Source organism: Scylla paramamosain, chromosome 46, assembly GCF_035594125.1.
Source record: "Scylla paramamosain isolate STU-SP2022 chromosome 46, ASM3559412v1, whole genome shotgun sequence".
Classification (NCBI taxonomy): domain Eukaryota; kingdom Metazoa; phylum Arthropoda; class Malacostraca; order Decapoda; family Portunidae; genus Scylla; species Scylla paramamosain.
The window spans coordinates 5968358-5994431 of NC_087196.1; the positions used below are offsets into that span (position 1 = coordinate 5968358).

Below are 26074 nucleotides of genomic sequence, written 5' to 3' on the forward strand. Positions count from 1 at the left end.
CTCTCTCTCTCTCACAGAATCAGAACACCATGCGTCATCACAATCTGCAGTGAGGGACGGAAGGATGGACACACGCAAACGCAGGAAGGAAGGGGGCACTGTGTTGGCCCCCACCCTGGACAGCCTGCAGGTGTCCCCAAAGAGGTGTGTGTTTGTGTGTGTGTGTGTGTGTGTGTGTGTGTGTGTGTCAGTTTTTTTCTTTTTTTCCCTTTCATTTCTCTTTTTTGTTGTGTCTTTGTATCTCTCTCTCTCTCTCTCTCTCTCTCTCTCTCTCTCTCTCTCTCTCTCTCTCTCTCTCTCTCTCTCTCTCTCTCTCTGTTCTTTTTCCTTTTCTTTAACTTTGTTTGATTAGCTTGGTGTGTGTGTGGGAGAGAGAGAGAGAGAGTGTCTCTTCTCATTTATATATATATATATATATATATATATATATATATATATATATATATATATATATATATATATATATATATATATATATATATATATATATGCAACTATTTTAATTACTGTTACAACCACTACTGCTGCTTATTCTACCTGTCTGCCTGTTTATTTTTCCATATATCTGTAATGGGCTATTTAATTATCTGTCTGTTTGTCTGTCTATCTGTCTTTGTCTATTTCATTATCTATTTGTCTGTCTGTATTTATCCATCTATCTATCTGCCTTTCTGTCTATCTATCTATCAATCAATCTATTTATCTAATTATCAATATCTGATCACTATTACTACTACTACTACTACTATTACAACTACTACACACACACACACACACACACACACACACACACACACACCTATATAAAACTTTAACCTTCTAGACAAAACTCATACTCTCTACCACCACCGTCACCACAATAACCACCACCACCACCACCAGGGCCAGAGTACATGCACAGCGGAAGTTTGCCCAGGGGTCCCAGCCGAGCAGCCCAGCACCCACCCCAGTGAAGGAGACGAGGGAGCTGCGGGAGAGGAGCACCACCTCTGAGCCACGGACCAGGAGTGCCACCCAGGCCGCCCCACCGCCTCCGCCCTTAGACCTGGTGGAGGTTCCCGTGAGGCCGACAGTCGAGGATTTCCTTACCTTCTTGTGCTATAGGGGTGAGTGTGGTGGTGGTGGTGGTGGTGGTGGTGGTGGTGGTGGTACAAATAATGATGATAAGTAATGATAATGATGCCACTACTACTACTACTACTACTACTACTACTACTACTACTACTACTACTACTACTACTACTACTACTACTACTACTACTACTACTGCGGCTGCTGCTGCTGCTGCTGCTGCTGCCGCTGCTGCTGCTGCTGACAATGTAATAATACACTTTTTATTTTCTTGTTCTTTTTTGTTCTTCCTATCCTCTTCTCGCCATTCCTCTCTTCTCTATTTTACTAATCTTTTCATCCTCTATTTTACTAATCTTCTCTTCCTCCTCTCCCTCCTGTTTTACTAATCTTCTCTTCCTCCTTTTACTAATCTTTTCCTCTATTTTACTAATCTTTTCTTCTACTTCCTTTGCTTTACTTATATTCTCTTCCCCATATACCATTCATCTTTCTCCTTCTCTTTACCATCCCTCTCTTGCTCATCATTACTCTAAAACCAAACCAAACCCAACAATCATACCCATCCTGCCTTCTGCGTCCACTCCTCCAGGCACTAAGCTTCTGCCGCCGGGCCTGGAGCATTTCAACTCCCCGCAGCTGGTGGAGCAGTCCGGGGAGAGCAGGTGTCAGAGTCCGGCGCGGGAGGACAAGAATAGTAAGCTGTCCAAGAAACGGCAAGATGGATACCCACTGGAGAGGAGAGACAAGGAGAAGGAGCTGTCCAAGGTGTGTGTGTGTGTGTGTGTGTGTGTTTTGTTATCTCTATCTCTGTTACTTGAATTCATCTTGTTCTTCTGTGTTACTAAGCTTCTCTTCTCTTCCTCCACTTTCTTCCTGTGTGTGTGTGTGTGTGTGTGTGTGTGTGTGTGTGTGTGTGTGTGTGTGTTTGTGTGTTTGTTTGTTTGTTTGTTTGTTTGTTTGTTTTAGTTGTGTTAGGTGAGATTGACTGGTGTTTTTGGTGGTTTTGTTTGTGTGTGTGTGTGTGTGTTTTGTGTTGCAAGAGAGAGAGAGAGAGTTATCTGAGATGTGTGTGTGTGTGTGTGTGTGTGTTGTAAATATGAATGCAGGAACCAAACCAGATCTAACATAATCAAATTTAATCTGAAGTAATCTTATTTAACCTAACCTAACCTCACCACAGGACTCGGTGAAGAAGAACTTGGACCAGGCAACAGAGAGTGACGGCACCTACTCCCTTCCCTACCGAGTGACGCGCAGCACCCCTCACCCTCCTCCTGCCCCGGCCCCTACCCCGCCTCCACTCCCCAATGCCCAGAAGAAGCTGTCCAAGAGGCTCATGATGAAGAAAGCGCTAATCCTGCAAAACAAAGCCAAGACCATCAGGATGCAAGGTTAGGTCACGTATCATTAGGTCAGGTTAGGAGTTTTATTGGTGACTTGGGGAGGTTTAGGTTGAGTTACGAGTCATTTTGGTGTCTTTAGGAAGGTTATGTTAGGTTAGGAGTTGTTTTGGTGACTTGGGGAGGGTTAGATTAGGTCAGGAGCCATATCATGGGGAGGGGAAGATTAGGTTAAGAGTCGTTTTGGTGACCAGGGGAGGGTTAGGTTAGGTTAGGAGTTGTTTTGGTGACCTGGGTAGGATTAGGTTAGGTTAGTAGTTGTTTTGGTGACTTAGGAGGGTTAAGGGTCCTTTTGGTGACCTGCTTTCGTTTGGAATCTGCTTGGTGACTGGTGTGTAGGAGCCCTTTTTTTTTTTTTAACACCATCCATCCAGTCAGTAAGCAGTCCATCTGGTGACTATACTTAACCCATTCACTATTTTGCATAGCTTTCCTTAATTACCAATCACTCTGAGTCATCTTTACTAGTACAGCCGCCTTTGATCTTTAAACTGGGTAAAAACTAAAATTTATTCTTTTTTGTGGATGATTATTGATGATGTCAGTGATTCTTTTGTATTCTTTCTTTTTGTAGATGATTATATAGATTTCATTCACTACTGGTGCTGTTAATTGCTATTCCCTTTCTTTTTTGTAGATTATTATAAAGATTTCATTCATTACTTCTGGCACTGTTAATTGTTTTGTATTGCAAGTCACACAGGATACACAACACACAGTAACAAAACCCAATCACTTTACACCCAATGCAAAACAAAACTCTCAGGTCCTTTTGTCAACACACTCACTCCCTGTCTTCCTCCAGAGCGCAAGAATCTGTCACTGCGGCGGTGTGAGGTGCAGGTGGCGGACACGACGCTGCAGGGCTCCTCGGTGGCCACGCGTTCCGGCCGGCTGCTGCAGAAGTACCGCCTCTCTGCCACCACTGCCATTGCCCGGAAGAAAGCAAGGGTGGCAATGCGTTCTTCCATCAGGCCCAAACAAAAATTATCCAGGATATTGCAAAGGTGTGGCCCTGTGTGTGTGTGTGTGTGTGTGTGTGTGTGTGTGTGTGTGTGTGTGTGTGTGATGTCCCTTTGTGTGTATTGGTGGGTGTGTGGGTGTACGTTTGTGTGTATATGTAGGGGAGGTTGTATATGTGTGGGTGTGTGGGTGTGTGGGAGGGTGTATGTTTGTGTGTTTATGTGTGGGAGAGGGACAGAGGATGTGTATTTATGTGGGGGCAGAGTGTATGTTTGTTTGTGGGTGTTTGGGTGTATGTGTGTGTTTATTAGTGTTTTGCAGCACTCAGTAAAGTTAATCAAGTGTTCAGTGTGTGTGTGTGTGTGTGTGTGTGTGTGTGGGAGTGATTCGTAATGTTCCGTCTCAGTTTTGGATGGAGTCAAGTTTACAATCCCCTGTCTCTTCACGTGAGCAGGTTTTCAATAGTTTATATGCTTGTATCTGATTTCAGTCTTCCAAACCCAAATCATTCTATCCTCTCCAACACAGCCTTTCTCTTTGATCTTACAACAATAATAATAATAATAATAATAATAATAACAATAATAATAATAATCTTTTCTATCTAAACCTTTCTGTCTCTCAAACACAACATCTCTCTTCGACCCAAGAGTAGCATATATTTTCTATCTAAACCTTTCCTTTTCCCTCTCAAACACCCAGCCTCTTTGAGTCAACATTACAGCATTTTACCTCGGAAATACCAACCTCTTTTCCACCTAACCTAACCTTCACCTCAGGCTGGGCGGAACGGCACTCACAGCGGACTCCAGAGTGCCGAGGATAACACGGAGCCAGGCGGAGGGGCGGAGCGAGGCTGGCGTGGGGACAGGGCGAGGGGAGGCGGAGGGCAGGGGGAAGGAGAAGAGTGAGGGAGTGGGGAAGGTGAGGAAAGAGGAGAAGGGAGAGGACACGATGCAATTCCCCCGTCCTGTCAGGCTGGTGCGACCCAAGCTGCACGGCAAGGTCCTCGTCAGGAAGGTCGTCAGGGTCACACGGGAAGGTAAGATTGGGTCGTTGGCTTGTTTGGGTTTTTATTGATTTGTTTATTCATTAATTTATTTGTTTCTTCTTCATTTGGTTTGTCTTTACAGTTTTCCATCACTCTCATTCACTGGAGACTTTTTGGCTTTCCTTTGTTCCTTCCTTCATTCTTTCATTCATTCCTTTCTTCCTTCATTTCTTCATTCATTTATTCTTTCATTTACTTCCATCCTTTCTTTCTTCACTCATTCATTCTGGTATTGACTTTTTTCCTTCTCTCATTCCTTCCTTCCTTCTTTCATTCATTCATTCATTCTTTTATTCACTTTCATTTACTCCTCTTTTTCTTCATTTACTCTTTCATTCTCATCTACTCCTTTCTTCTTTCCTTCATTCATTCATTCATTCATTCATTCATTCATTCATTCATTCATTCATTCCATCTTTCTTTCTTTCCTTTCTTTCCCTTCCAAGTAAAAAAAAACAAAGAAACAAACAAGAAAACACTAGTTTCCATCCCTTTATCTTAACACACATACACACACACTCATCCACTCACTCTATCCGCAGCACTGAAGAACACAGAGAACAGCACAAACCACATCGACAGCACCCCTCCAACACCCCCGAGCCAGGCAGCATCCCCATCCCAGTCCCCTGACCAACTACCCCTGGCCAAGAGACTGCGCCGGAGCACCCAGGACGCGGCCATCACTCATGCGCCCACAGGCAAGAAGACCACAGGGAGCGCCACACACACACACAGGAAGACAGAGGCACCCACACACCAGGAGACCGATAAGTGCACGTCCCCCTCCGCCTTGTCCTCGCCGCTGTCGCTGCGAAGCCACACAAGCCACACAAGCCTCGAAAACACCGTGACTTCTACCTCAGGCTCTGAAACGCCAGCAAACACTCCTTTAAAGGGCACACACACGCCTCACAGGTCCTCGGCCACTTCTTCCCCCACGGTGTCCTCCACGTCGTCTCCGCACAACACCAGGTCCTCTGCACCGCAGCTCTCCACACCCGCCAAGTCTTCGCCACACTCCGCAAGCCCCAGCCGCAGGTCAGCAGTGAGGGATGACCGCTCTGCTGCCAAGGAGCAGGAGAATGCAGACACTGAGGAGGAGTAAGTTTGTGCTTTTGTTTGTTGTGGTAGTCATTTGTTTTTTTGGTATTATTTGGTATATTTCATTTCACTGGTCTCTCTGTCTCCTGTTTATTTCATTAGTCTTTCTGTCTCCTTGTACACCTGTTTGTTCTGTTTGTGTTCCTCTCTCTCTCTCTCTCTCTCTCTCTCTATCTCGCTGTGTACTTCGACTTGCCTTAATCTGTCATCTTGTTTTCTGTCTGTCACTCTACCAACTTGTCCTCTCAATCTTTCTGTCTATCACCTTGTCTTGTCTAAATCTTTCTGCCTATCACCTTGTCCTCTAAATCTTTCTGCCTACCACCTTGTCTCATCTAAATCTACCTATCACCTTATGTCTGACTATCACCCTTCCCTCCACACACACACCAGCCAGTAACACTTACGACTTACCTGCAGAAGGACTCCTGTTACTCGCATGCGCCCCAGTAGGAGGACCAAGGAGGCTGTCACAGCTCACCTCCACCTTGTCAGTGATGGTCGAGGGAATGGGAAGACCCTCACAGCAGCAGTAGTGACAGCAGCAGGGGTCAGTGCACAGGAGGACCACAAGGAAGAGAAGGAGGAGCAGCAGGAGGACCAAGAGGAGGAGCAGGAGGAGGAGGAGGAGGAGGAGGGGAGTGGTGCAGGTGCCAAGGGGCTTAACAGGACCAGTAAGTGTGTTTTTGTTTGTTTGTTTGTTGTGTTTAATGTTGTTGTTATTGTTGTTGTTGTGTTCTTTCTTTATGTTCATCTTGTTATTTTCTTTTCTTTTTTGTATTCTTCTTCCTCTTTATTATCTTTCTCAAATTTTTGTTTTGGTTGCTCTCTCTCTCTCTCTCTCTCTCTCTCTCTCTCTCTCTCTCTCTCTCTCTCTCTCTCTCTCTCTCTCTCTCTCTCTCTCTCTCTCTCTCTCTCTCTCTCTCTCTCTCTCTCTCTCTCTCTCCATCACATATATGGACCCTTCTACACACATAACACTTGTGGTATTTCAGAAGAAGGCGACGGGGACAAGAGGACTCAGGGCGGGGCAGGAGCATATGAGGTGTCCCTGGCAGAGTCCCCCAGCAAGCCAGGTGGCCGCAAGATTCTCAGGAAGGCTCGGGAGGCGGAGACAGATAGACAGACGGACAGACAGAGCTTGGAACTGGATAACGTGCGGGTGACGAGACGAACGCCGGCAAAGGATGACTCAGGAGGTGTCCGGCGACTGAGGAGAGGCGACAAAGGCACGGTGGATGCAGCGGATGGCAGCATGAAGGGCATCGGGCGCCACGAGGTGATGTCAGCCGCCTCAAGGAGTCTGCGGAGGACGAGGAGTGATGCAGACGACACGACACGGAAGGCACAGCCAGCACCTACCCGCCGTGCCTCGCTGGAGACGGACGGCCTGACGGAGGCCGGCAAGCAGCGGCGGAAGGCACGGACGGACCTCGCCAACCATCAGGAGAGTGACGGAGAAGAGAATGAGCGGCTGTCTGCCAACACTCGCTCCAAGAGGGAGCTGAGGAGATCATGCAACGTGGAGATCGTGCCTGCCAGGAGGCTTGAGGAGAACGACAAGGCAGCCAGGATGAGGGTGGTGAGGCAGGGTGGGGAGGGGCATGGCGGCTCTCTGAGGGACGTGTCGCCGGAGATTGCCAAGCCGACGGACCTGGTGACCATCAATGACCTGAAGCCCAAGGTGGAGGTGGAGGTGCTGCCTGTCAGGAGGAACTGTGGCAAGGTGGAGGCCGTGAAGGAGGAGGTAGCGGCCCTTAAGGATGAGAGGGAGGACAAGGTGGCCTTGGAGATGAAAGTGGAGTCTAAACCTGCAGCCATGCCCCAGAGGACTCCTGAGGGTGGGGATAACCTGCACGGGCCAGGGGGCAAGTCTCGGCGGGCCGTGACGCAGGAGAGGCGGCCTGAGCAGCACGCGTCGCGGGAGAGCACCAGGCAGGCAGCGCTGCGGCGTAGCACAGACAAGTCTGACAGTGGCAGTGAAGCGGCAGAGTCCCGCAGCGGCAGCAGGAGTCGCAGCGGCTCCCTGGGCGGCACGGAGCCCCCCACCCCGGAGGACAAGAAGGCCACTGCCGCTGCACCGCAGAGCCGTAGGAAGTCCATTGGGGGGCGGCGGCGCAGCAGCAACCACGACGAGGCCAAGCTGAACGAGGTGCTGGAGAGCGTGGCCAAGGACTTTGAGCGGGACATTGATGGTGACCACTACGAGAAGATGGAGAAGGACTTCATGATGGGCAACAAGTCCCCAGACAAGAATGGCGCTGCACCCCTGGACCGGGACGAAGCCGACGGCTGGGATGGCCCGGGTGCCGATGACCGTGGTGCCAACCCCATAGATGGCAGTGGCGGGGCGGCCAGAGGGGGGGCAGGGCAGGCGGGCAGCGGCGGGGGCAGCCCCAGTCCCCGGCGAGGCACGGCCAGCAAAAAGCTGAGTGACGTGGTGCGCAACCTGCAGCGCAAGGCGGAGGGCCCCGGCACGCCCCCCGCCCCAGACAGACCCACCTTCCTGCGGGACTTTTCCTCCTGGACCGATGACAAGCAGAGGCAAGTAAGTTCCCCCCCGGTAGCCCCCCAAGCAGGCACCCCGCCCCTCGACACCCCCCCACTACCCCTAGGAGCCGCACCCGGGGGGGAAGGGGAGGCAGTGCAGGACCCTGCCACTCCTCCTCCTCCTCCCCCTCCTCCTCCTCTTCCTCCAGCACCCCAGAAATCTGGCATGACAAAAGTACAACAGCCTCCCTGCCACCCTGCCCCACCCACCTCACCTCCCCCCACTCCTTCATCCTCCTCCTCCTCATCCTCCACCCCCTCATCCACATCCTCATCCTCATCCTCATCCACCACAAGTGAGGACACCCTGCGGGCTGCTCCCCTGCCCCCCGCCACGCACGCCGAGCCCCTTCCCAGCCTGGGCAAGTGTGTGTCGGCCAGGCTGGTGCCGGCCAGCCAGAAGGGCACTGCAGGGCCCAGCAAGGTGGCTGCAGCGGCGGCAGCGGCAGCTGCAGCAGCCCTGGAGCAGGTGACAATGCTGCCCAGCCTGCCGGTGGCCGTCAAGACCCCGGCGGCCATTAGCGTGGTGGGGCCGGGCTTCCCCTCCCCCCTAGCCGTGTCCCGGGTGCCCCAGGGTGTGACCCTGTCCTCAGTGAGCAGCGGTGCTGTGGTGGCTAGTGCCCCCAAGCCTCTGGAACCCGCCACCCTCAAGTGTGGCCCCAAGCAGCTGTACATTGCCCCCAAGCCTCCCACATCCTCCTCTGCCTCCCCCTCCCCCGCGCCGGGCCTGGCCACGGTGCCCTCTGCCGGCCAGCTGTCCATCTCAATGCTGCCCCCCGGCACACAGAAGCCCTCCCCCAAGCCAGTACAAATTGCCCCCAAGCCCCCCTCCTCTGCCCCCCACCTGCACCCTGGTACCCCTATGCTGGCCCCTCAGGCTGGCCCAGTGCTACAGGCGCAGGTGCAGCCCCTGGGGCAGGCAGTACACACGGTGCAGGCCATCACGCAGCCCCTACAGGCCATGCAGGCCCTGCCGCAGCCCATCCAAGCAGTGCAGGCCGTGGCCCACGGGGTGCCCATGCAGGCCGTCATCACCCAGGCTGTACTGGACCCCACCCACCTGGTGACCCCCTCCTCCCCTGCCAAGATTGTCACCCAGCCCGTGTTTGTCACCTCCCCCACACCCACTGCTGCCCCGTACAGCCTGACCCCCCAGCAGGGCGCACCCCATCACCACCTGGCAGGCGGCGTAGGGGCCGTGGCACGGGTGTTGGCCCCCGCCATGGTGGGTAAGGTGTCCGCCAAGCCCCAGGCCCTGGTGGCTCCCAAGACCTCAGACACCCTGGTGAGCCTGGCCCCTAGCGGCGGGGTGCGCCCTGTGGTGCCCCTCGGCCAGGTGGCGGCGCCACACCACCACCACCACCACCACGCAGCGCCACAGATCCTCACCGTCAACGTGTTGCCGCTGACCACCACACACGTGCAGACTGTGGCGGGCCAGGCCAGCCTGCTGGCCAAGCCCCAGCCCATCACCACCACCCTTACTCAGCACCATCACCACCACCAACACCACCATGCACTGCTGCCTGCCACCACTGCACCAGAGACTGCGTCCTCTGCTGCTGCCCCTCTCCCCTGCACTACCACCACCACCACCACTGCCACCACCACCACCACTGCCTTGGTACAAGTGAGTGTTGCCAGTGGTGGCATCACAAACACCTGCCAGAGTGGTGGTGTGGCCCAGGGTGCACCACAGCCAGGTATGGTGCACAGCAGCAACAACACTGTGCAGGAAACACCCTCCCAGGCAGGCACCCCTGCTGGCAGTGGCCATGGTGGTGGTGGTGGTGGTGGTGGTGGTGGCGGTGGCAGTGTTGGTGGTGGTGGTGGTGGTGGTGGTGGTGGAGAGGGACAGGTAGTTCTCTCCTCCAAGCCACCACCGCCACCACCGCCGCCGCAACCACCACCACCACTGCCAGGGGACAAGACAGTGGGTGGCAGCAGGGTGCTGTGTGGTGGCCAGGGTGTGGCAGTGGTGAGCACCACTGGTGTCAGCACCACCACACCACTAGCCAGGCCCTGCACCACCACACCTCCCACTGCCACCACCACCACAAACTCCACTGCCACCACCACCACAAACTCCACTGCCACCACCACAACTGCCACTACCTCTGCCACCACCACAGCCACCACCACCGCCACCACCACTGCCAGCCCGGCGCTGCATAACCACGTGGAGGGCCCAGCCAGCACACCAGCCAGTGTGGGGGTGGACGAGGCAGGGCGGGGCGCTGCAGCAGCCACCATGCGGGTGACAGAGGTGTGCAGGACAGGCCGCAGAAACGGCAGCCCTGCCCCCACCACAGCCCGGGGCACCTCCCCCGCCCTGGTGCCCTGCCGCCCATCACACAGCCCCTGCCCTGTTACCATCACCACACTGGGCGGGGCACCGCAGCCAGTGTGGCCCTCTGCCCTGGCCCACCGTGTGGCCACTGTCACTCGGCCACCCAGCCTGCCCCTCAGGCTGTCCCCCAGTGTCAGCATCACCCACCACAAGGTAGGGGCGGGGCGTGGCTCCTGCCCTGTGCCCCTGCAGCCCCGGGACACCACGGAGAAGGCTGTGGGCACCAGTGTGCCAGTGGGTAACAGGCCCCGGCCGGGAGTGGCCACTGCCAGAGTGGACATCAGGAAGGTGGAACGGCCTGCGGTCACTGCCGTGCCCTGTGCTGCCACCCACACCCCCAGTGTGTGCCCCACCCACACCCAACCCGCCACGGGTGTGGATGCCTCCACCCACACCACCCTGCCCCACAGGGACCAGGACCAGGCCACACCCTCACCCAGAGGCGAGGTGGAGACAAGTCCAGCCCAAACAGGTCCAGCAGATGGCCCCCAGCCCGGCGAGGAGGAGGGCCGGGGTGGGGATAGGGCAGTGACGGTCAGTATGAATGGGCGGGAGGAGGGAGAGGTGGAGCGGGGTGGGCGGGGCGGGGCGGAGCAGCGGCGCAAGGAGCCGCTACTGAGGCGCAGTTTGTTCAGGACCAAGAGTGGTGAGGAGAAGCGGCTCGGCGCGGCGGCCATCTACCGCACCAGGACAGCCGAGGTGAAGCGGCCATCAGGGGCCTTCTCCCCCCTGCACGAGAGCAGTGTGTATGCCTTTGAGCCAGAGGTGGAGGCGCGGCCCGAGGACTCCCTGCCCTTCTCCCACCGCATCAGGAACATCCAGCCCTCCCCCTCCACCTCTCCCGGCGCCTCACCTGTCAAGCCTCCCACCACCACCACCACTGCCACCACCGCCACTGCTGCTACCACCGCTGCTGCCACCGCCACTGCTGCCACCACCACTGTCTCCACCACTGCCAGGCCTGTGCCTCCCGTGCCCCAGCAGCCCCCCGCCAGGTCCCCCGTGCCCGGTATGAGGAGCCCTGTGGTGCGCTCCCTGGCCCCTCTCATTGTGGGCAGACCCCGTCCCCTGGTGGGGGTGCTGCCCCAGCCCCTAGCTGTGAGCAAGAAGACCACCACCACCATCACCACTGCCACCACTGGCACTGGTACTGGCACCAGCACCCAGCCTGTGTCAGCCAGTAGGGCTGCTGGGCCCACCACACCAGACAGCACCACTGTGCCTGCCAAAGGTACCACCAGGGCCACCACCTCACCCCCCACCACACTTCAGGAGGGGGCCAGGGTGGGGGCTGAGGCAGAGGACAAGGAGGCTGGCAGCAGCAGCGGCAGCAGTGTCAAGAATGGCAGCAGCAGCAGCAACGGCAAGAATGGCGGCGGCAGGAGGAGTGTGAGCAGCGCATCCATCGCCATCCAGTGTGACATGGACGAGGGTGCGGTGGAGGAGGGCGCTGTGCGGGCCAATGAGAGTGGCACACAGACGGACGGCCCTGCCAAGTTCCCACTGCCGCCCAACGCCTCTCCCTTCTACTACCTGCCCCTGGCCATGGCCGCCCTGGGGGAGAAGCTGCCGGCACAGCTGGTGCAGCAGATGCTGGCCAAGACCCAGGGCTTGGTAGGGGCTGCTGAGGCCGGCATGATCCTGCAGCAGGCGGCACAGCTGGCCCAGCAACACCAGCAGAAGCTGCAGCAGGGCCTGGCTGCACCCCCACCCAACACTGCCGCTGTCAAGCCCATCAAGCCCCCTCACACACCCCTGGTGTCAACCAACACCACCACCACTGTTGGCAGGCCCCCCCCCAAGCCCCAGGAGGGTGTGACAGTGGCAGCAGCAACAACCTGCTGCCTGGCCACCACCACCACCACCACCACTGCCACCGCCACCACCACCACCACTACCGGGACTGTGCTCTCCTCTTCCACCAACCCCTCCACCACTGCCGCCACCACCACCACCACAGCCCCATCTACCACTGCCACACTCACCACCACTGCCCCCTCTACCACCACCACTGCCACCACAGTCACCACCCAGCCCAGCGTCACCACCACCACCACCATGACAGTCACCACACCCCCATGCACCTCAGCCTCACCCACAGTGCCAGTATTACCAACCCAAACATCCACCACCACCATCACTACATCCACCACCACCACCACCATCACCACCACCACCCCCACCCCCACCATCACCACCATCACCACCACCACCACCTCCACCACCAGCCTAGTCAGTGCCAGTAAGAATGCTAAGCCTGTTCATGTACCTTCTCATAGACACCACACCACTGCCACATCCACCACCACCACCACGGCCATCACCACTGCTGCTGCCGCCGTCACGCAGGAACCGGAAAGCGACGGGCCGGTGAGGGGCAAGGCAGGGCGGGGCAGGGCGCGGCAGGAGGGGCGGGGGCAGGAGGAGGAGCCCCCCACACGCAGGAGAAGCGGGCGGGCCACCACTCTGGCCTCCACCCGTGCCACAGAGTCCGACCTGCAGGAGATCGAGGAGCTGAGGCGAAGCAGGCGGGCCAAGAGGGCAGCCGTCGCCCTGGCCAAGGAGGAGGGCTGGAGCTCATCCTCAGAGGCTCCCCTTAGCCCACAGATGTCCCCAGACACCCTCAGGGGATGGCCGCCCCCTAGGCTCACCAGGTGGGTGTGGTGATGCTGTTGTTTGTTTCCGGGTGTGTGGGTGTAAGACAACATTCAACAAAGAAATAAGACAATTGAATGCCCCTGTTGTTATTGTCAAGCCTAATGAACCCTCACTTAACCCAACAAACCAATCTCCCCTGCATTACATCTCTATCTAAGCATATCCTTGCATTATTTCTTACAACAATTAAAAAACATAAGGCACAAAGACATATCTATTCTGTTACTTTCAAGCCTAACTGACCATAACTCAACCCCACAAAACATTCTTCCATGCATTATGAGGACAAACACGGTTGTGAACAACAAGACAAGTCAGACAAGAAACTCTAACCTAACAAACCATTCACAATATCCCTCACTAAACATATCACTCTTCTCTCCTGTCACTGCACAGCCCGACGCCCTCCCAGAGTTCCGAGGGCACCACCTCCTCCACACCCTCACAGCGAAGCAACCGTCTGTCCTCACGCAGCCGAAGACAGTCGCCGGCCAGCACTTTTGACTTCAGCATGAGGTGAGTGAAGGAAGGGAAGAGAGGAAGAAAGGGAGGAATTGAGGAAGTAAGGAAGGATGGGAAGGGAGGAAGGAGAGGAAGAAAGGGAGGGAAGCAAGGAAGGAAGGAATGGGGGGGAAGAGAGGAAGGTAGGTAGGAGGGGAAGAGAGGAGGGATGATAGGCAAGGAAGAGAGGAGGGAAGTAAAGAAAGAAGGAGGAAAGGGAGAGAAGCAATTAAGTTATGAAGAATTTCATGAATGTTGTGATAGTTTTAGTGCATTTCACCTTCCACTTTTGACCTTTACTGTGGGACTGGCACTCTAAGTAGGCCTTTTTTGTCACTCTTTTTGTTGCCCTTGGCCAGCATCCCTCTTACAAAAAAGAAAAAAAAAGAAGGCTGTAGTGGAAGTCATCAGAGAATTTTATATATACAATATCCCATAGCAAACTGGCTTATTAAGAACTTTATAGGCATTTTTACATCTCACAATACTCTCTCAACACCTCCTCAGTGCCAGACAGACCACTTACCCACACCTTTCCTTTCAGCGCCAGCCGCAGCTCAGCCCCCAGCACCCCAGCCAGCCAGAGCAGCTTGGGGACAGGAGGGGCAAGTGGCAGCCTGGCGGACAAGAGCCTGGCGGACCCCAACGCTGGCTACACTTGTGACAACTCTCTCCTCACCAGAGCTCCCTCCTTCTTCCCATCCGAGGAGGAGTTTACCGATCCTCTTGACTACATAGAGAAGATCAGACCTGAGGCGGAGCAGTTCGGCCTGTGTCGCATTGTGCCGCCCAGTAATTTCAAGGTGAGGGGTGGACAGGCATGGACAGGAGTGAGTAAGGATGCTGAAGGAGTCATGGAAGTGGTTAGGAGTGCTTTATTATGGCATTGTTTGAGTCATTGGTTTTCTAACTGTCTGTCTGTCACTCTAATACATACCACTAGCTGCCACTTGTCCATTGCTCTCTCCCTCACTGTCATGTCAATCTACACCAGCACTGCCTGTCTGCCTGTCATTCCTACCCTCATCGTTCTGCCACTCTATTAGCACTGTCTGTCTGTCTGCCTGTCTGTCTGTCACTCATCCACACATGTCACTCACTACGCCACTGTCCCCACAGCCTGAGTGCCGCGTGAATGACGACATGCGGTTCACCGGCAACAACCAGTACATTCAGAAGATGATGCACCGGTGGGGGCCAAACGTGCGCACCCTGAGGGCCATCCGCCGTTGCCTGGCCAAGCAGAACATTGAGCTGACGACCAACCCTCTGGTGAGTGCCACTGTTGCCCTCTCTCACCGTCCAGTCTGTCTTTTTGTTAATTATGTTTTATAAAGGAGCTTCATGACTTCCTGTACCTTCTCATGTTCTGTTATAACTAGTGTGCTGTGGTGGGGATGAGAACACTAACTATATTCCCAGCTTGTCGTGAGAGGCAAAGGGACTGATGGGTGTTAGGAGACCCTTCCTTGTATGGTGTCCTGCCAACATTCAGGGGAAAATGCCATGAGAATGTAGTGCTTTGTCTGGGCTGTGCTGTGTGGGACTGCTGGCCTGGTATATAGATAATAGTAGTAGTAGTAGTAGATAGTGAAAGTAGGCATGCAGTTTCGTACAGAAAGTGGCATATGTCAGCCTGATGACTCTGCACCAAGCCTTGTGTTGTGACATTAGTGTAACAGTTAAACAGTGTTACTGGGGAGATGAAGAGATAGGAGAGTAGGAGAATGAGGCTAAAAGATGGTGAAAAATCAGAAAATAGAAGAAGGAAAGTTTCTGTGGGTTGTGATATCACCTTCCTCAGATCACCTTGTTACACAGATTGGGTGCATGGAGCTGGACCTGGTGCGGCTGTATGAGGTGGTGGAGCAGCACGGCGGCCTCATGTCTGTCATAGAAAACGAGCTGTGGGGGAAGGTTGCCGATGCGTGCAGGATTCCCCGGTCAGCACAGGAGAGAATAACCAAACTTGACTCCATCTACTGCAAATACCTCCTTCCTTATGCCACGCTGTCCACCAGTGAGTATGGTTGAGCTGGCTGTTTGTGTCTGGGAGGTTTTCTTCAATATTTTGGGGTCTTGTGGAATGTTTTTGTGTGGTACTTTTTAACAGGCTCTTGTGTGTTATTGACTGATAGTTTGAGTTTTATTGGATTCTGTTGGGGTTTGTAAAGGTGGTTTTATGATTCTGTTGGAAGTTAAAGAGGGATTTGATGGCTTTGTGTTTGTGTGCGGTTAAAAAGAGAGAAATGCCAACTGTACTAATACTGACAGGGATCTGTTTGTTTATTGTGTTTATTTATTATTTTATGCCATTGAAGAGAAACACTGACTTGTTAATGGTGCTGACAACTTATTTATCTATTTAGTTGCTTAATTAACTACTTTTTTATTAACATTTTTTTGTGCACTGTTGGAAAGAGTCAAGCTTTTTTTATTTACATTTTTTGTGCACTGTTGTAAAGAGACACCAACAAACTAGTGCTCATGATGACTTATCTCTGACAGAGGAGCGAGAGGAACTGCTGGCGGAGGTGGATGCGATTCATGCGCGCAACATGGGGGAGAGTGGAGCCAAGAAGCCCTCCTCCACTGCCTCCTCTGATAATGAGGAGGAGGAGGAGGAAGAGAGCCTGGACTGCATTGTCAAGGTAAGGAGGAGGAGGAGGAGGAGGATGATAGGGTGTGGTTCTCTCTCTTTTTCTCTTTTTCTCTCTTTGTTTTGGTTTAATTATGTCTTTGTATGCTCTCTCTCTCTCTCTCTCTCTCTCTCTCTCTCTCTCTCTCTCTCTCTCTCTCTCTCTCTCTCTCTCTCTCTCTCTCTCTCTCTCTCTCTCTCTCTCTCTCTCTTTCTCTCTTCTAATTACCTGATAAAACAAACATTCTATTCGCCACATTTTTTTACCAGACAATCAGACAACTTACAGTTTTACTAACCCAACCACACTTACCACTCCTCTACCACACACAGGGCAAGAGCACCGCACTCAGCACATTCTACCGCATAGCCCGCAACACCGCAAGTCAGTGGCAGCCGGACCCAGCAGGCCTCGAGGTGGACGAGAGGTACTGGTCACTCGTCTCAAACGGCAGCCATCATGTTTGTGTTCTCTCGGCAAGCATTGACACCTCAGAGCACGGCTATGGGTTCCCCAGTCACCGGTCCTCCCCCCTCGCCAAGCACCCCTGGAACCTCAAGAACCTCTGCCAGAACCCCAATTCAATTCTCAAGAGTATGGGCACAATTGTTGGTAGGTTGTGTGTGTGTGTGTGTGTGTGTGTGGGGGGGGGGGGTGATGTTTGTTGTGTTTTGGGGTGTTTGGGTGTGTTTTGGTGTGTTTTATGGTTTGTGTGGGTGTTTTTGTGGTTTGTGTGGGTGTGTTGGGTTTTTGGGTGTGTTTTGGGGTGTTTGGGTGTGTTTTGGTGCGTTTTGAGATGTCTTTTGGGTGATTTGTGTTTGGGTGTGAGGTTGTTTCTATGTGTTTTTGGAATGTTTTTGAGTGTTTGAGGGTGTTTTGGGGTGTTTTTTTGAGGTTTGAAAGTTTATAAGGAGGGAAAACATTATCAACACAACACAACAGTAACATTCTGGTTGTGTGGTTTTGTTTGGTTCTTGTTCTTGTAAAAGTTGAGTAGATTTTAATGACTTTGTATTTTTGTGATGTGTGTTTATAAAGAGAGGAAAAACTGCCAACACAACACAGCACAGCACAGCACAACACAAAACACAACACTAACAGTCATATACATTGCAGGGGTGACGGCGCCCACACTACACGTTGGCATGCTGTTCTCCACTGTGTGCTGGTACAAGGACCCCCACAGCCTGCCCTGGATTGAGTACCTCCACACCGGGGCCTCCAAGATATGGTGAGAACTGCACAGCACCACTAAAACGTTTCCTCATTCATTTTACGTTTTTCTGTCATTTTATGCATTTATTTCTACTCTCTTCTTGTCTCTCCTCTTCTTTTCTTAGTGGTTTTATATTCTCTGTTGTTATCACATGTCTTTAAGATTACTGGGGATTTTAAGTTTAATAAAGTTGCCATCTGTGTTTTGAGTTGTGTTTACTGAAAGTTTTAAGCTTGTCAGAGTCGTCGCAGGCACTTTTTAAGCTTGTCAGAGTTGTCACAGGCAGTTTTAAGCTTGTCAGAGTTGTCACAGGCAGTTTTAAGCTTGTCAGAGTTGTCACAGGCAGTTTTAAGCTTGTCAGAGTTGTCACAGGCAGTTTTAAGCTTGTCAGAGTCGTCGCAGGCAGTTTTTAAGCTTGTCAGAGTTGTCACAGGCAGTTTTAAGCTTGTCAGAGTTGTCACAGGCAGTTTTAAGCTTGTCAGAGTTGTCACAGGCAGTTTTAAGCTTGTCAGAGTTGTCACAGGCAGTTTTAAGCTTGTCAGAGTTGTCACAGGCAGTTTTAAGCTTGTCAGAGTTGTCACAGGCAGTTTTAAGCTTGTCAGAGTTGTCACAGGCAGTTTTTAAGCTTGTCAGAGTTGTCACAGGCAGTTTTTAAGCTTGTCAGAGTTGTCACAGGCAGTTTTTAAGCTTGTCAGAGTTGTCACAGGCAGTTTTAAGCTTGTCAGAGTTGTCACAGGCAGTTTTAAGCTTGTCAGAGTTGTCACAGGCAGTTTTAAGCTTGTCAGAGTCGTCGCAGGCAGTTTTTAAGCTTGTCAGAGTTGTCACAGGCAGTTTTTAAGCTTGTCAGAGTCGTCGCAGGCAGTTTTTAAGCTTGTCAGAGTTGTCACAGGCAGTTTTAAGCTTGTCAGAGTTGTCACAGGCAGTTTTAAGCTTGTCAGAGTTGTCACAGGCAGTTTTAAGCTTGTCAGAGTTGTCACAGGCAGTTTTAAGCTTGTCAGAGTCATCGCAGGCAGTTTTTAAGCTTGTCAGAGTTGTCACAGGCAGTTTTAAGCTTGTCAGAGTTGTCACAGGCAGTTTTAAGCTTGTCAGAGTTGTCACAGGCAGTTTTAAGCTTGTCAGAGTTGTCACAGGCAGTTTTAAGCTTGTCAGAGTTGTCACAGGCAGTTTTAAGCTTGTCAGAGTTGTCACAGGCAGTTTTTAAGCTTGTCAGAGTTGTCACAGGCAGTTTTTAAGCTTGTCAGAGTTGTCACAGGCAGTTTTTAAGCTTGTCAGAGTTGTCACAGGCAGTTTTAAGCTTGTCAGAGTTGTCACAGGCAGTTTTAAGCTTGTCAGAGTTGTCACAGGCAGTTTTAAGCTTGTCAGAGTCGTCGCAGGCAGTTTTTAAGCTTGTCAGAGTTGTCACAGGCAGTTTTTAAGCTTGTCAGAGTCGTCGCAAGCAGTTTTTAAGCTTGTCAGAGTTGTCACAGGCAGTTTTAAGCTTGTCAGAGTTGTCACAGGCAGTTTTAAGCTTGTCAGAGTTGTCACAGGCAGTTTTAAGCTTGTCAGAGTTGTCACAGGCAGTTTTAAGCTTGTCAGAGTCGTCGCAGGCAGTTTTTAAGCTTGTCAGAGTTGTCACAGGCAGTTTTAAGCTTGTCAGAGTTGTCACAGGCAGTTTTAAGCTTGTCAGAGTTGTCACAGGCAGTTTTAAGCTTGTCAGAGTTGTCACAGGCAGTTTTAAGCTTGTCAGAGTTGTCACAGGCAGTTTTAAGCTTGTCAGAGTTGTCACAGGCAGTTTTAAGCTTGTCAGAGTTGTCACAGGCAGTTTTAAGCTTGTCAGAGTTGTCACAGGCAGTTTTAAGCTTGTCAGAGTTGTCACAGGCAGTTTTTAAGCTTGTCAGAGTTGTCACAGGCAGTTTTTAAGCTTGTCAGAGTTGTCACAGGCAGTTTTAAGCTTGTCAGAGTTGTCACAGGCAGTTTTAAGCTTGTCATAGTTGTCACAGGCAGTTTTTAAGCTTGTCAGAGTTGTCATAGGCAGTTTTAAGCTTGTCAGAGTTGTCACAGGCAGTTTTTAAGCTTGTCAGAATTGTCACAGGCAGTTTTTAAGCTTGTCAGAGTTATCATAGGCAGTTTTAAGCTTGTCAGAGTTATCACAGGCAGTTTTAAGCTTGTCAGAGTTGTCACAGGCAGTTTTAAGCTTGTCAGAGTTGTCACAGGCAGTTTTTAAGCTTGTCAAAGTTGTCATAGGCAGTTTTAAGCTTATTGAAGTTGTTTGGTCTCTATTAAGTCACTGAGTTGTGTTTATGGGGAGTTTAAGCTTGAAGCTGTTAGCCTTGTGTTAAGTTACTGAGTCAAGCTTATCAGTAGTTTCAAGTTTGCTGGAGTTGTTAGGTATGGTTGTTTTGTTCATCATTACCATAAACTCAAATATTCCAAGCATTCACTCACTGTTTAGAATCTTCATAACCTTATTTCTTATTTCCTCTGTTGTCATCACATTACTTCCCTCAGTCACTGTGCTTACAATCTTCCTTGCATCTTATTTCCTCACTGCTTCTGTCACACGTTCCCTCAAGCCAGTGTGATGTTGACTTGTGTTCTGGTGCTGCAGGTACGGTGTTGCTGCCAGCCAGGAGGGAAAGCTGTGTGCGGCACTCAAGAAGATGGTGCCAGATTTTGTGAAGGACTCTGCTATCTGGCTCCCCTCTGACACTGCCATGGTGAGAAACTGTGTGTGTGTGTGTGTGTGTGTGTGTGTGTGTGTGTGTGTGTGTGTGTGTGTGTGTGTGTGTGTGTGTGTTTGTGTGTGTTGTGTGATTTGCTGTATGTTAACGTGTGGTGTTCTTGTGTAGTGTAGTGTGTGTGTCATTTCATATTCTTATCCCTCCTCTTCCTTACATCCCCACACCTTACCAAACCACCCTGTTTCCCACACCTGCAGGTTCCCCCGAGTGAGCTGGTGCGCGAAGGAGTGCGGGTGTGCCGAGTGGTGCAAGACCCTGGGCAGTTTGTCGTGGTGTTCCCCGGGGCCTTCACCTCCAGCGTTTGCAAGGGTTACCTCATATCCGAGAGTGCCTTCTTCGCGCGGCCACAGTACTTTGACCGCGCTGTGGCTGTGAGTGTATGAGGGAGAGGGAGAGGGAATGGAAGAGGGAGAAGGAGAGTTACAGAGGTCTAGAATGAGTTAGATATAGACTGGGAGAGTTTCAGGTGTAGTAGAAAGCAAGAAAAACTAAGAGAGAGAGAGTTAGGGAAAGTCTACATTGAGACAAAAATAGAGAGAGGGAGAAAGCAAGAAAGTGAGAGAGAGAGGAATAGTGTTGTTAGCATTGATGGAAAGGTAAACAGACAAAATAAGCTTCAGATAAACAAGATTAAAGAGAACAATTGTGGAAACTAGTGAAGAAAGAGATTTAGTTGAACAGGATGTATCAGTAACTAAATAAACTGCAGATAAATGAGAGTAAAGGTGAAAATTATTGAAACTAGTGAGAGAAAAAGAGGTATTAGCATGAACAGAAAGCAGTGAGAAGAAAATAAGAATGAGAAATTTTAGTAATAATGGGAGTGACTGAGTGTGAGAGAGAGAGAGAGAGAGGAGCGGAATAAGAGAGAGAGAGAGAGAGGAGCGGAATAAGAGAGAGAGATAGAGAGAGTGTTTTAGTAGTAAGAGAAATAAATAAAACAAGATAAACACGACTAAAAATAAAAATATTGAAACGAAAAGAAAAAAAACTAAGAGAAAGAGTGGAAGCTAATGATTTTCTCCACCTCCTCCACCTCTTCCACCTTCACCACACAGACTTTCAAGGCGCTGCGGGATTGCTGCGAGCCATCCATGTTCTCACTGGAGCGGCTTGTGCTGTCTGTGGTCACCGACCCACGTAGCACCCTGGATGGCCTGCTGCGTGCCCGAGAACTGGTACTTCAGGTGGTGCAGCGCGAGAAGGACCTAAGGGCTCGGCTGGCACAGATTGGTGAGGCTTGCTGGCTTGGTGACCTGTGTGTGTGTGTGTGTGTGTGTGTGTGTGTGTGTGTGTGTGTGTTGGTAAAATTTTGAGTGTTTTTCTTTCCCTTCCTTTTCTTATATCTTTTTTTCTTTTCAATATGTGTGAGTATTTTTCTTTTCTTTTAGCTTTTTTCTTCTTTTTATGTTTCTTTATGTGTGTGTGTGTGTGTGTGTGTGTGTATGTGTGTGTGTGTGTGTGTGTGTGTGTGTGTTTTGATGATAGAAAAATGTTTTGTTTTCTTTTCCTTTTATTTTTGTGATGTATTAATATATGTACACAGAATCCACTCAACACTCCACCACTCCACCATAGTCACTCCAAACCCGTCTCGTTCCCACAGGTTTGGAGGCAAGCGAGCGTCTTTCCACACCCGACTCCCACCGCAAGAAGAAGAGCCGTTTCATTGAGGACGAGGAGGAGAACATGTGTGAAATGTGTCGTCAGAACCTCTATGTTGCCCTGGTATGGTTCCCCCCACTCTGTTCTGCACCACACACCCGTTTTCTTTGTGATATACTTGTGTGTGGTTTTGTTTGTTGGTGTTTCTTTCTCTACTACTACTACTACTACTACTACTACTACTACTACTACTACTACTACTACTACTACTATTACTACTAGTATCTTTATTTTCATCACCTGTTTTTCAATTATCCCAACAGTTCCTAGCTTAAAAACACCAAAGGCACTGTTATTTCCACCCCTTCCCCTTACAACAACAACTAACTGTCTTTCTGTCTTCCACAGGTGACGAACTCGCAGGAGGAGGCAGTATATTGCTTGGAACATGCCCTTACCTTCCTGAACAAGAACCCAGACCATTTAGAATACTGCAAACTGATGTACACTTACAGCCTGGTGAGTGTTGGTGCCTTCAGACTCTGTTCTCCCACCCGGGCTGTTTCAGAGGCTATGGAGATGAAGTGTTGGGTTCTAAAGTGTGTTTTGGTCTATTGGTGGTGCAAGGGGCTTGTTAATTTGTGGCTGTGCTAGTGAAAATGTTGTTGGATTCTCACTGTAAGTTATTGAGTGTGTTAAGCCATCACTGGAATCTTTAAATCCCCAATAACTTCCACTACAGCCTGTTAAACCATCACTGGAATCTTTAAATCCCCAATAACTTCACTACAGCCGTTAAAACTATCATTAGAACCATGAAAACACCCTTGAAAACTCAAGTAACTTCCACTACAGCCTGTTAAACCCATCACTGGAATCTTGAAAAAAAACCCAACAACAAACACACACACAAACACACACAGAGACAAATAACATCCTTTCTTTGCCATTCTGAGCTGAACATGGCAATACAAACACACACAGACACACACAGACAAATAACAAGCTTCTCCCCGTCAGTCTGAGCTGGATGGGGCGGTGAAGCAGATGGAGGAGCGCATACAGCTGAAGAGTGGTAAGAAGACTTCACCCATTGGCAAGAAGGGCAGGCAGAGAGAGCACCTGGACTCCTTTAGTAGCACCAGTAGCTCCAATCTGTGAGGCAAGGTGAGAGAGAGAGTGAGAGTGAGAGAGAGAGAATATACATGTTTTTCCTTACAAACCATATTTTTATTTATTTATTATGTTTTCATCCCCCCAAAAATATAGTTGTATTTTACTAAAGCTCTTTATTTCTTTCACAGGGCCTCAGAACAGGTGAGAGGGAACACCTGAGTGGACACTAAAGGTAACACACACACACACACACACACACACACACACACACACACACACACACACACACACACACACACACACACACACACACACACACACACACACACACACACACACACACACACACACACACACACACACACACAGACCACATGCATAACTTAAGTGTGTGTGTGTGTGTCTGTGTGTGTGTGAGGAAAAGACTATGAATTGTATATAGTGATGCATTGAAGGCACAAGTGTATAGAAGAGAGGAAAAGTTTTAGTATTATAAGGTGAACCAGAAAGGAAGGAAGGAAAGTTTAAGAAATAGAATGTTCATTGTGAGGGAAAGTTTGAATAAGGAATAGAGACTTAATGTTATTTTTCTTGGTGGGTGAAAGAAGAGAGGAAACAGTGGAAAGAGTTTGGTGCACTCTTGTTGTTGTCTGTGAAAGAATGAAAAGAAGAGTGGAAAGAAGGGAACAGGAGGAAAAGAAAGTTTTGTTGTGTTTTCTGATGAGAGAGAAATAATGGCAGCAAAATGCAATAGGTGTGTTTAGTGATGAATAGAAAAGATAAAGAGGAAGAAAAAATATGGATGTATTTTTCTGATAAAACAAAAGAATGCAATGAAGATATTTTTCTTAAGAATGAAATGGTGAAAAGAAAAAAAAACAAGGATACAGTAAATGAGAAGAAAGACAATGATAGACAAAGAAAAGAACAAAACATTCAAAGAGAAAAAATTGTGATAAAGAAAGTGCAATGAATAAAAACAAATAATAATGGTATTTTGAACTCGGTGTCTACAAACAAACAAACAAACATTGGTGTTAATGCATAGCCATAATAATTATAATAATAATAATAATAATAATAATAACTAAGTAATAAATAATAATAATGTGACATACGAATGTAGTAGAGAACAATTAACTATTTTTTTAATTTATATGTTTGTCTTCCATAGATATGTTTACGTTTTCTGGAGAGAGAGAGAGAGAGAGAGAGAGAGAGAGAGAGAGAGAGAGAGAGAGAGAGAGAGAGAGAGAGATGGGGGGCAGGGCTTTAGAGTGTGTGTGTATGTGTGCATGAGTCTTTAAAGAACAAGAAAAATTGTCAGAGAGAGAGAGAGAGAGAGAGAGAGAGAGAGATGAATAATAAGGTAAAAGAAGAGTTGTAAGATGTAATAACTATCTAAATAATGAAGACTCTGAACCTTGTGTCCCAGTGACTTAAGACATATTTTCAGGTGTATTTGTATGTATTTGTGACCCCTTTCCAAACACACACACACACACACACACACACACACACACACACACACACACACACACACACACACACACGTGAATATGTATGAAAATATGCAAGGGAGAAATTAATAGGTTTTTCTTTTGTGTGAATATATTTTCTATGAGAGAGAGAGAGAGAGAGAGAGAGAGAGAGAGAATAATGTTCTTCCTAGATTCTTTTTTGTATATAGTTTTTTTTATTTTTTTTACCTGTATAAGGAAGGTGATTATAAGCTTGTATGTTTTATTTTTCTTTTTCTTCTTTCTTTCCTTTATTTTGCTTCCTTCCTCCTCTCTTCTTTTTGTTCTATTTATATTCCTTCTTTTCTTTTTCCTTTTTTTCCTCATACTGTTCTCATCTCCTTTTCATAATTCTCTTTTTTGTTTTGCTCTTTCCTATTCTTTCATTTTTTCTTTCTCTTGTTTTCTTTCCTTTTTCATGCTGTTTCATTTCTTTTCCATATTTTTTGCCCTTCCTTCCTTCCTTCCTTCCTTCCTTCCTTCCTTCCTTCCTTCCTTCCTTCCTTCCTTCCTTCCTTCCTTCCTTCCTTCCTTCCTTCCTTCCAGCCAAACAGTATTATGCCAGAAATCAGTTTATTATCTTAAATGTGGAAATGGTAAAGAAGAATACCCGAAAATATTAAGAGAGAGAGAGAGAGAGAGAGAGAGAGAGAGAGAGAGAGAGAGAGAGAGAGAGAGACCTCCAAATGTTTTCTCAGCAATAATTTAGATTTTTTGGGTAAAATTTGGGAGTTTTGGGGGTAACTTTGTAATATTGATATTTTGAGAATGGAGAGAGAGAGAGAGAGAGAGAGAGAGAGAGAGAGAGAGAGAGAGAGAGAGAGAGAGAGAGAGAGAGAGAGAGAGAGAGACTTGTCTTTGTAGTTATAATAGATAATAAGTCCTATTTATTATTGTATTATTATTACTGTATTCTTCTGTATTATACTACTGTGATCTGTGTTAGAGAAAAAAGAACCATTGACCATCTAGATATTATGGATGTATATATATATATACACACACACATACATACACACATGCATACATACACACACACTATATATATATGCAAGAAAAAATGCAATATCTATTTTCAATATTTTTGGGCTGGCTTGAATAAATAAATAAAAATCGAGATAAAGTTTTATAATGCTTGAAGAAAAAAACTTGTATGGATTTTCTTTAGATTAATCGTGGAAAATTGTAAAAGTATTTGTGAATGTTAAGGGAATGCACCTTTTCAATGTATTATTATTATTATTATTATTATTATTATTATTATTATTATTATTATTATTATTATTATTATTATTATTATTATTTTCTCCTCTCTCCTCGCCCTTATCTTCTCCAAACACTGCCAACTTGTCGCCTGTTTGGTTGACAACGGCTTTTTTTGTACAGATTATATTGAATTAGTAAACACATTTTTGGTAAACGTGGTCGTTTTATTACAAAAAAAGATGGTATGCCAAGTGTATGCCTGTAATTCTCTCTCTCTCTCTCTCTCTCTCTCTCTCTCTCTCTCTCTCTCTCTCTCTCTCTCTCTCTCTCTCTCTGGTGTTTCAGGTAAATTGGAATGAGACAGAATACCAAGCACAAGAAGGTTTAACTAGTCTCCCATT

At 49.1% G+C, this 26074-nt stretch overlaps 1 protein-coding gene across 1 annotated transcript in view; it reads left to right on the plus strand.

Moving 5' to 3' along the window:
• LOC135094745 (protein Jumonji-like) overlaps positions 1–25020 on the plus strand; it is a 25962-nt gene extending 942 nt beyond the window's left edge. The window contains exons 2-25 of the mRNA XM_063995089.1: positions 18–144; positions 883–1106; positions 1664–1839; positions 2255–2465; positions 3280–3481; positions 4217–4479; positions 5031–5592; positions 6013–6266; positions 6588–8136; positions 12772–13146; positions 13547–13666; positions 14196–14454; positions 14771–14923; positions 15473–15671; positions 16160–16302; positions 16623–16902; positions 17407–17521; positions 20094–20202; positions 20424–20597; positions 21285–21459; positions 21833–21954; positions 22240–22350; positions 22852–22998; positions 23136–25020. Coding sequence (XP_063851159.1) covers positions 65–144; positions 883–1106; positions 1664–1839; positions 2255–2465; positions 3280–3481; positions 4217–4479; positions 5031–5592; positions 6013–6266; positions 6588–8136; positions 12772–13146; positions 13547–13666; positions 14196–14454; positions 14771–14923; positions 15473–15671; positions 16160–16302; positions 16623–16902; positions 17407–17521; positions 20094–20202; positions 20424–20597; positions 21285–21459; positions 21833–21954; positions 22240–22350; positions 22852–22992 — 5997 coding nt within the window. The 5' untranslated portion in view covers positions 18–64 and the 3' untranslated portion in view covers positions 22993–22998; positions 23136–25020. The remainder of the gene's footprint in view (positions 1–17; positions 145–882; positions 1107–1663; positions 1840–2254; positions 2466–3279; positions 3482–4216; positions 4480–5030; positions 5593–6012; positions 6267–6587; positions 8137–12771; positions 13147–13546; positions 13667–14195; positions 14455–14770; positions 14924–15472; positions 15672–16159; positions 16303–16622; positions 16903–17406; positions 17522–20093; positions 20203–20423; positions 20598–21284; positions 21460–21832; positions 21955–22239; positions 22351–22851; positions 22999–23135) is intronic.
• The last annotated feature ends 1054 nt before the right edge of the window (positions 25021–26074 follow it).